This window comes from Furipterus horrens, unplaced genomic scaffold, assembly GCF_987537825.1.
Source record: "Furipterus horrens unplaced genomic scaffold, mFurHor1.1.pri manual_scaffold_17, whole genome shotgun sequence".
NCBI lineage: Eukaryota > Metazoa > Chordata > Mammalia > Chiroptera > Furipteridae > Furipterus > Furipterus horrens.
In genome coordinates, this window is record NW_028327187.1 from 5,649,218 (window position 1) to 5,660,119 (window position 10,902).

Genomic DNA, 10,902 nt, shown 5'->3' on the forward strand with positions numbered 1-10,902 from the left:
CTATATTTCTTATTGGATCTTCTTACAAGAGTCTTGTGAAGCTGAAAAGGCAGAGATTATTATCACCATACTGCAGATCAGGAAACAGCTGCAGAATGGTGAAATGTTTTGCTCAAGGTCACACAGTTAATAAAGGGCAGAGATAGTACTAGAACCCAAGTATACCTAATTATTATCAATCAGCTGCCAATTCAAGGTTTTCATTCTTGGAACTTCTGCCCTACAACATTCGGGGAACAAGAAGTAGAGAGATTCAGTTGGGTAGTTGCCTAGCCCTGGAAATACTGCATCAACATGAGTGTATGTAGCACCTCCACCCCTCCTATGGAAGGAGGAGTAAATTGGAGAATTTTGGTAACTTGAAGTGAGTTGGTAAGTCAGTCTGTTTTATGTATGTCTCCAAATATTTTGTATAGTTTTTATTACTAATGATAACAACAGACCAATTTCAAAAAAAAAAAAAAAAAAAGAAAGAATTAATGTGTCTCAAATAAAGTTTCAAATATATAGGAATTTCTACCAAGTGGCCTTAAAGAGAGAGGGCAGATATTTTATTAAGACATTTATAGAAAATGTAAAACTTCTATAAGGGAAACAAGTAATGGTTTTGGAAATTTTTATAATATAGATGAACTATATATACACCATATATATAATATATATATAAAGCTGGTGATATTTATGTTCCAAGAAATTTTTGATGTTATAAACAGCTAGTCACACCTCAGTGAAGTGGAACTAAAATATGTGGCAACCTCAGCTATCCAAACACAGCTGACAGGACCAGGAAGGAAGCAAAATATTTCTACATAGCCAAAATAGATGTCATAAAGTCCATAAACTAAAACCCATACACTTTGTTCCATAGGAGATGTTCCCTTTTCCATGCTCACCCTCTGTAAATAAAATAAAATAAGCAGACTTTTACTCATTTTTGTTAAGCTCTTTTATAACTAGCTTGATTATTGTATTTTCAGAGCTATAAAATGCTAGGAAGTGCTAATTAAAATTATAAGGACTTTATTAGAGAATACTATTGGCAATGACAACAAGTAAGAACAGATAGCCTAAAATGGTGGAAAAATAAATCAAATATATAAGAATGAAAAATTCATAGGGCCAAGTTAGTGTAGGTACGAGCAATTCTACAGGTTTCAATAGCCCTGAGAGAAGCAAATGTGGACAATTACAATAATTGATGTTTATAATAATGACCCTCAGTCATCCTGAAAAGATTACATTAAGTGTTAGAGTTGAAGCTCTTCTTAAATAGTAACAACAACGTTAATACTAATAATTACAAAAATAATCGTTTGTAAAGCTCTTAGAACTTTAGAAAGCACATTCTACTATGTCTCATAGTAAGGTCATCTAGTCCAGCTCCCTCATGAACAGGTAATAAAAATGAAAACCAAAGAGAAGTAACATGCTCAAAGTCACATAGCTTATCAGCGGCAGACCTGAAATTAAGATCTTGGTCCTCTGAATCTGGATGACTACTTCTGTCATACACCATGTCCTCTTGTTGAAAACAAACTGCCTAAGTGGGTAGGAAATAATATATTTTAGAAACATTTCCACCTACAATGGTGTTTTAAATATTTAGGTATGTAAAGAGATACTCGATCGTTTCTATGGGACACAACTGTCTAAAATCTAGATACCTAAAGGACCTCAGAGAACTTGAGTTCTCCTGTTTTCTTTAATCTCCCTGTGGTAAATGTTACCCTTTTTGTTTGGAAAGGCAATCACTAGTGCAAAATAAATTCACACAAATAAAATATTTTGTGAATTTCCAATCATATAAAGATAAGAAAATATTCTCAGAAATGCATCATTGGGCAATTTTGTTATTGTGGGGACATCATAGAGTGCACTTACATAAATCTATATGATAGAGCCTACTACACACCTAGGCTATATGGTATAGCCTATTGCTGCTAGGTTACAAGCCTATATAGCATGTCACAACACAACACAGAACAACACATGTTTAAGTCAAGTGTAAGCGAAAATAATGCAATCAAGAGACATGGTAAACATGAGATATATAAGCATGCTGCCAGGTAACAGAGTATGCTGCTTTATAGCAAACATTTTTTTCATAAGTAGAAAGAGTACACTGTAAAACAATAATAAAAGTAGTGTAGTGAATACATAAACCAGTAATACAGTCATTTATTATCATTATTAAGTATTATGTACTATATATAATTATATGGATGATACTGTTATATGACTGGAAGCACATAGGTGTGTTTATACCAGCATCACAAGAAACGTGAGTAATGTGTTGCACTATGACATTGTGATGGTTATGATGTTACTGGGCAATAAGAACTTTTCAACCCCATTATAATCTTATGGGAACACCATTATAGCTGGTCCATCATTGACTGAAACATTGTTATTCAGTGCAGGATTGTAATTTTATAAAACTAACCACTGCTTTTTAAAATACTATTTTAATAAAAACTGATATATGAAAATTTAAGTTTCTAATTTTCCAGTGGCAGTGATTTGTATTACAAAATGATTTAACCACAGTAATTTTAACATATTTTTTAATTTTCCAATTACAGTAAGATTCTATTCACCAATGTTCTCTTTACATATATCTTTACCAGTGAGAAATGAGGTCCACCTGAAAAACTATATGCATGTGTGTGAGTCTTCATTGTTTAAATCTATCAAGCATAATTGTAACTGAAGTTGTATGTAGGTGAATTAATCTAGGCAGACCATGTCACAATTGATTTTAATGAACAAATAAACAAAATATTTTCTGAATGAGTGCCAATATATAAAAGCATTCATTACATCATATATACTCAGAGACACTCAAGCAAAGAGTTTTTATTGCAAACCCTGAAACCTTAAACTTTGTGGAATAAGTTAGAACACAATTTTATTTTGTGCTTAAGGTGTATGTATCGTGTGTGAATCTCTTGATATTTTTGAGATATTTGGGATGAATCTGAACTGTTTCTCCAAGGGGAGAAAGAAAAAGTCTCAGACATTTTAAGTTATAAGAATATTAATTCTCATAATTCCTACTAATTTAATAAATCTTTCCTCTTGTCTACGTTGTTCAAGTAGTGTGTTGTTTCTAAATAAAGCTAGAATCAATTACTCTCATAGACATTTTAAAACATTCCAAAAATTCACCTATATCTACTTGTTTTCAGCGTACATTTTTTTTTTTTTTTTGTAAGAGAAGGTGAAAAGACTGGACCCATTGCTGAGGAACAAGTGGACAACTCATTCTGTTGTTTGTCAGTTTCTGTGTTTTCTTATGTGTTCCATAGGACAATATGTTTGCATTTGAACATAAAATATAGTCATGAATAGCTCTTTCAAAAGAGTAATTTTGAGAATGAAGGAAAGGGGGCCATGTTTTGTTAAAGCAGTCAACAACACCATTTTTAAAGAAAAATGTTGAGGGTGACATAGCTAAACTGATAGAGCATATAGGTCATTCTTACTAATTATTTGATTACGTTGTCTTGGAATCATCCAAAAATTCAAGAGAGATAGTTTGAAGATCCTCCTTTCTGTGATGAATTTCAAAAACACTGTCTTTGCATCTCACACATGACTGGAAAACCGGGCCACCGTGTTCCGAAAATCTATCACGAAATTCTGAGGTCATAAAATAATATACAACTGGATCAAGACAGCAATTCAGATTCGCAAGACACAGGGAAATGATATGGAAACATAGCGTACCCTTGATAAAGGAGCAGTTTGAAAAGACATGTTGCTTCACCATCATAAAAAGTGGGAAGTTGAGGTGGTAAGGTGTAAAACACACAATGAACACCACTGCACACATAAGGACCATCCACAAAGCCCTTTTTCTCTCTTTGGTATTCTGAAGGGGAACTTGGATTTCCTGTAAAGATTTTCTCATTTTCCATGTGCAATAGGTAATAATTATAACAGGTAACACAAACCCTCCAAGTTCAGCTACAGTTACCATGGCAATGGAGGAAGCCATGCTAATGTGTTGAAGCCCTAAATCGGCAAAGCAGAACACAGTGTTGTTGGCTAAGCCAGTACTTCTCAGAATTGGAAGTGGCAAGCAGGCAGTGCCCACGACGACCCAGATGGCAGCGCTGATGCCCACATCGTACCTACGCTTCCAGTCTCTGGCCCTGAAGGGCTTCAGGAGGAAGAAGCACCTCTGAAGGCTGATGCAGGTCAGGAAGCAAATGCTGGCGTACATGTTGAGATACTTCAGGTAGAAGCACAGCAGGCAGAGGGTCCTCTGGAAGGGCCACTGGTGGCTGATGTAGTAGTAAATCCGGAGCGGTAGGGACAGCACATGAGCCAGGTCAGCCACGGAGAGGTTGATCATGAAAATGATGGCTTTATTCTTCTTGCTGATGAAGCGGCACAGAACCCACAAGGCTGCGGTGTTGGCCAGAAGACCAGGGATGAATATAAGGATGTAGGTGGTGGCATAGAGGGTGTACTGAAATGGCATTTGGAGGTCAGTGCACTTTGCTCTTGTACTGTTCGTGCTGTTACTTCTCATCTTGAGGATTTATGTTCCTTTCTTAAGAAAAGCATCAGAGTGATGACTTCTGCACGAAACAGAGTAAAAGTAGCATCAAGGGCATGTCAGTCTATATTTGGATATACAAATATATTTGCTTCCTACTAAAGAAGTAGGCAACTACGAACTTTCATAAGTTCAGACAGCCTTTTGCATGTAAACTAAAAATGTCATGACAATCTATAAATGGATAACAATGTTTTGGGAAATATTTTTAGGAATGAAAAAAAAAAATCACTCTTTTGGCAATAACCTCAGTCAGGTTTTCCCTTTTTCAGTCAAGGGAGTACCAAACTTGTAGAGATAATCAACAAACAAAACCTCATTAAAACATAGCCCCAAACAAACATTCCAACACTCTTGTGGAATTCCACATTTCAGCTTTACAGTTGTCTCAATCTTTATTGTAAATTTGAAATCTAGTTGATTTCCCTATCATCAACTCTGAGCAAGAGAAAATTTAATCCATTTTTAAATTCAATTCCATCAAGGATCAAGTGATTACCAGGGCAAGTGTATATAAACCTCTGGAAATGAAGCATAGGATAAGAGCCTGGAAAATGGCTGTCAGGTCATCAGTTTTAGAAGGATAGGGGCTTTGGAAAAGAAGGTGAAACTCACATTACCTTGGCCTCTCTCAGAATTCAGCTGAGGGGAAAATTAGTTCTGCTCATAACATGGCAGATTCTAGAAGCTTCTGTAACTTTAATGATCTGTGTTTATTTACAGAACTATAGTGGCTTCAGACATTCACATAAATGAGACTATCCTTGCAACCATTTCAAAAGAAACTACCAGAGTATGGGAAGTACTAGAGCGTATCTTGTGGTAGATTCAACAAAAGGAGCTATTTCTACTTCAGCTCTCAGGACAAGTTCAGTGAACATTTATTAATGTAGATAGTTACATTTTTAAAATATTTTAGAAGCATGCTTGACATGCAATATTATATTAATTTCAGGTGTACAACATAGTGATTAGATATTTACGCACCTCAATAAGTCCAATACTCTCCTGGCACTATACATAGTTATTAGAATACTATTCCCTATTCCCTATGCTGTACTTTACATCCCCATGAAAATTTTGCAACTACCAATCTGTACTTCTTAACCCTTTCACCCAGCCCCCCAAATCCTTCTCCCATCTGGCAACCATCAGTCTATTCTCTGTATCTGTGAGTTTGTTTATATTTTGTTTGTTCATTTATTTATTTCATTTATTAGATTCCACATAGTGAAATCATATGGTATTTTTCTTTCTCTATTTGACTTATTTCCCTTAGCATTATACCTTCTAGGTCCATTCATATTGTTGCAAATAGCAAGATTTCATTCTTTGCATGGCTGAGTATATGCCAGTGTGTGTGCGTCTGTGTCTGTATCAGACTTTCCTGAATCACTCATCAACCAGTGGACACCAAGGCTGCTTTTCCTATCTTGGCTATTGTCAATAATGCTGAAAGGAGCATCAAGGTGCATGTAACTTTTTGAATTAGCATTTTTTTAAATAAATACCCAGAAATAGAATAACTATTTTTAATATTTTAATAATTTTAGGAACTCCATACTTTTTTCCAATGATGGCTACTCCAAATTACAATCCAACCAACAGTGCGTGAGACTTCCCTTTTCTCCACATTTTTTAGGACCCACCATACATTTCCCAATAGTAGCTGCACCAACTTAAAATGCACAAGGGTTCCCTTTTCTCCACATCTTCACCACATGCTTGTCATTTGTTGACTTTTTCATAAATGGCCATTCTGACAGGTGTGAGGTGATATCTCATTGTGGGTTTGATTTTCATTTTTGTTATGATTAGTGATAATGAGCATCTTTTCATTTCTGTTGGCCATCTGCATGTCTTCTCTGGAGAAATGTCAGTTTTTAACAATCGTAGTTGTTCATAAGTTATTTTCTCTAATAAGTGAACATCTGTATCGCTGTCATTTCAACCTAGTTCTGCTTACCAGAGCCAAATAAAGTCCTGTTATACATGAAACACAACAAATATCTGAAGACAGTAATCCTGTCCTCTCTCAAATCTTCCCTTTATTCAGGTAAGACATTCATTTCTAAAATGGCATCGTCCTTGTTCTTGTTTTTTGTTTTTGTTTTGTTTTTTTATCAGAACATTATTACTTTTGGCAAAAAGCCACGACACTCCTCTTTATTTTAACCTTGAAAATGGCAGTTTAACTACCCAAAAGTTTGATATTTTTAGGAAACACGACTTATGTGTTTCATTGTAGAAAAAATAAGTAAACGAGATTTCAATGTTTCCTTGTACTTTTTAGTGCTCACAAAGACAGTTAGTGTGCTTCACATTTCATGTAATTGAAGGGAAAATGAGACAGACTCAACCTTGACAACTGAAAGCAACAGAGGGTCTCAGGAAGTGCCTGCTTCACCCCAAACTCAACCAATTAAAAAGCATTAAGATTCAGCTAACCCCCACACAGCTCACATAATGCCAGACAGCGTGTCTGATGCTTTTGCACTGACTATAAGGGATTTTCAAATAGACCGTTTTTAATAGCAGACATTTCATTAAAATCAAGCAATCAGCTCATTTCAGTAAACAACTTTTAATGCTATTTTAACTGAGTTGAACATTTTGCTGAATTGACAACTTCGTCTAGCAAATTGTGACTATCTCTTTTGTGGTTTGTTTATCCACTGAACTAACTAAAATAATTGATCTCATGTTCTATACAGTCAGTTTTAAAAATATTATATAAGGTTGGATCTGAATTATTTTTGAAATAAAGTTTAGAGAACAGTTAATATACATGAAGTCATCCGTGATTATTTTTGGTTTTATTATAATAACAGTTAATCACTGAGTGTCTACTCCAGGCAAGGTGCTATACTTAGTACTTTATGCACAATCTGGTAGTTAGTCACTCACAGCCATCCCATGTAACAATAAAATAGTACCACCTTTTTACAGGTGGGGAAACAAAAGCCCCAAGAAAAGCAAGGTCCACTTCCTCCAAGAAGCCCTCCCTGACTTCTAATTCCATGGAGTCTATTCTGTTACCCTAAATAGATTGCAATCTCATACATACCAAAACCTCATTATTACTTCTTCCTTTCCTCCACAGTAAGTGTCTTAAACATAGCTGATATCCACCAAGTGTTTGTTGAGTGAATAACTGGATGCATGATGAATGGATAAAGAAGAGGGAAATCGTCCCATCGAGAGGAAGTGGATGAGTATCTGGGGAATTAGAATTTAGCTGTGATGTTTGATTTGACCACCAGGTGTCATAAGTATACCAACATTCAAATATCTTGATATTTAACACATAATTTGTTTTAAAATTCAATTAAGGGAGAAACCATACTACAAGAGAGAAGTATCAATAATCTCCAGTGTAACCCCTGAAGAAGAATTCTTTAAAGGGTATTTTAAAGAGTTTGGATTCTTTTCAGCCTCCATACTTTCTTATATGGTTCTCTAAGGTTGGTTCCTAAATTTATTACATATTCTTAGAATAGTAGAGCTGTTAAAGCCCATCAGGATCTTCTGATCTTGCAACTTTTTACAGATGAGAAAACAAAGGCCAAAAAAACAGGGAAATTAAATTTTCCAAATTCACATAGAAAATTACTGGCAAAGCCACAGAGCAATTTTTATTTTTCCAAGAAATTGTAATATGAAAACCATATTTTTGTAATTATATAATAATAATACAACTTTCAGAAATAAACCTATGCCAGATTTCAAATACTAACCTTGACAGTGAACTGTTACAAGAAGGATTAGTTCTTTCCAAATATTCTAAGACAAATGCAGTGTTTTTAAAAAACAGAGTATTTCTAGTCCCTAAAGATAAGATTGTGCAAAATCTGATTAAACATCTTAGATTAGGTTGTTTTGAACCTTCTTTATATCTTTCACACAAGAAATAGGGTTTCACATTAGAAAATAGATAAGTACAAGCAAACCAAAATATATACATATCTATCACCAGTATTTCCATTGCTAACATTTTGGTGGATAACACTCTACTTTATTTTTAAGCCTATAGATCTATAAATAAATGCATGTGTAGATATTTTGACTAAACTTGACTCATTCAATACATTTTATAATCAGTTTGTATTTTATCATAATTATGAATATAGTGTCTTGTCATTAAATAGGTTATCAAAAAAATCATTTTAATGCATTCTTAGAATTCTACCAGAATTATGTATCATAATTTATTTACCTAGTGCACACTGAGCTTTATACTCATTTTTCCACTCTTAGAAACGATGCCTCAATAAACATTCTTGTACACACATATTTTTACATTTGAGGAACTATTTCCTTTCAGTAAGCTCTTGAAAGTGAAATATCTAAGCTTTTGATGTATAATGCCTTCAGGTAGGCATCCTACATGAAATTCCAAAGCTGATACTCTTCCCCATAACACCACAATGTCAGATCTATTGGTTTTCTAAATACGTTCTTGTTAGCTAGAGGAAGAAGTATGGCATATAAAATTCTGACTCATTCTTTAAGGTCCATCTCAAAGCAACTTCCTCTACCTAGTCACAAATCAGTCCAGACAGAACTTATTATTCCCACTTTTAATACAATGGTTCTACAACTTGAGCATGTTTTAGAATCATTTGGAGGGCTGTCCCACCCACAGAGTTTCTGATTTAGTAGGTCTAAGTTAGGGCCCAAGAATTTATACTGGGACCATGTGTTGAAAACCACTTGCCTAATGCACTGTTTAGACCAGCAAGGCGTGTGTGTTATCTGAGAAACCATGTATTATCTCCTAACAAATATTGTGAATCATTTAATTAATGCCATAAACTAAATGTTTGAATGTTTACGTTCCCCTCAGATTCACGGGTTGAAACATAATCCCTACTGTGATGGTATTTTGAGGTAGGGCCTCTGGGAGGTGATTGGGTCATCAGGGGATTAGTGCCGTTCTAAAAATGAGACCACAGAAAGCTCCCTTGCTCCTCCCACCAGTGAGCAGACCACAGTCTATGAACCAGGAAGTGAACTTTTACCAGACACTACATCTGATGGCATCTTTATCTGAGACTTCCCAGCTTCCAGAACTGTGAGAAATAAATTTTATTAAAACAACTCCGTCTATGGTATTTTTGTTATCTCAGCCCAAATAGACTAAGGCCATTAATATATTTTTGTCCGCTGTGAATGAGGAAACTCACACAAAGTCTTTGTGACCTAATTTTCATAACTGTGTAGTACAATCTGGTCTATTTACCTACATTCCATTATTTCTCCTGTGTTGATCACATGGAATAAAAAAATAAGACAAAACAAAAATTAAGATAAAAATATTCCATTGTATTTTGGTTTTAGAAAAAGATAAGGATTTTTTTACAAAATTTGCAGTTCTCTTAATGCTATAATGAAAAGTTGAGCTCTTAATAGTTTTTTCTACCACAATTGACCTTTAAGAAACACTTAATAAACTTACCTGAAACATTCATATTTAACTGATTCAATTTAAAAATCATCATTAATTTTCAGAAGAACCACTGATTTATGGCTTACATAAACAATGTTTCTAAAAAACGTTTTATAGAAAAGTAAATGTGTCCTCTCAGAATCCCAATGTTCTCCTTTGTGGTCAAAAACAAAAACAGTTAAGTTCAAACAAAACATTCAGTTAATATTTTTTTCATTAGCTTTTTTTAAAACTGAATTTCTTAGAGTAACATTGGTTTGAAAACCATACAGGTTTCAAGTGTACAAACTCAATAAAACATCACCTGCACACTGCATTGTACACCACTGCATCAGCCCAAGCAAAGTTTTGTTCTGTTCCTATTTGCCACCCCCACTTTGCTCACCTCCTTCTACCCCCTGCACCCTTTCCCTCTGGCTATCACCACACTGCTGTGTCTATCTGTTACATATATAAGATCATATGGTGTTTGTCTTTCTCTGACTGACTTGTTTCACTTAGCATAATGCTCTCCAGGTCCATCCGTGCGGTAGCAGAAGGTAAGATTTCATTCTTTTTATGGCTGTGTAATACTCCATTGTGTAAATGTACCACAGCTTTTTTTTATCCACTTGTCTACTGATGGGTACTTGGGCTGCTTCCAAATCTTGGATATTGGAAATAATGCTGCTATAAACATAGGTGTGCATATATTTTTTCTGATTAGCATTTCAGGATTTTTAAAATATATTTTCAGAAGTGGGATTGCTGAACATATTTACCAATGATACATATGACAAGGGGTTAATCTCCAAACTCTATAAACAACTTACGCAACTCAACATCAGGAAGACGAACCATCTGATTTAAAAAATGGACAAAGGACCTAAATAGACAGCTCTCCAAA

At 34.8% G+C, this 10,902-nt stretch overlaps 1 protein-coding gene across 1 annotated transcript; it reads right to left on the reverse strand.

Moving 5' to 3' along the window:
• Positions 1–2,186: 2,186 nt before the first annotated feature.
• On the reverse strand, positions 2,187–4,585 carry LOC149990388 (putative P2Y purinoceptor 10). Its single transcript, XM_090264587.1, has one exon. It carries the CDS (start codon positions 4,538–4,540, stop codon positions 3,497–3,499), a length of 1,044 nt encoding a protein of 347 aa, XP_090120713.1. The 5' UTR covers positions 4,541–4,585; the 3' UTR covers positions 2,187–3,496.
• Positions 4,586–10,902: the final 6,317 nt, after the last annotated feature.

Excerpts from the sequence above, each read along its gene's own strand:
- LOC149990388 (XM_090264587.1), bottom strand. The coding sequence starts at position 4,540 with ATGAGAAGTAACAGCACGAACAGTACAAGAGCAAAGTGCACTGACCTC.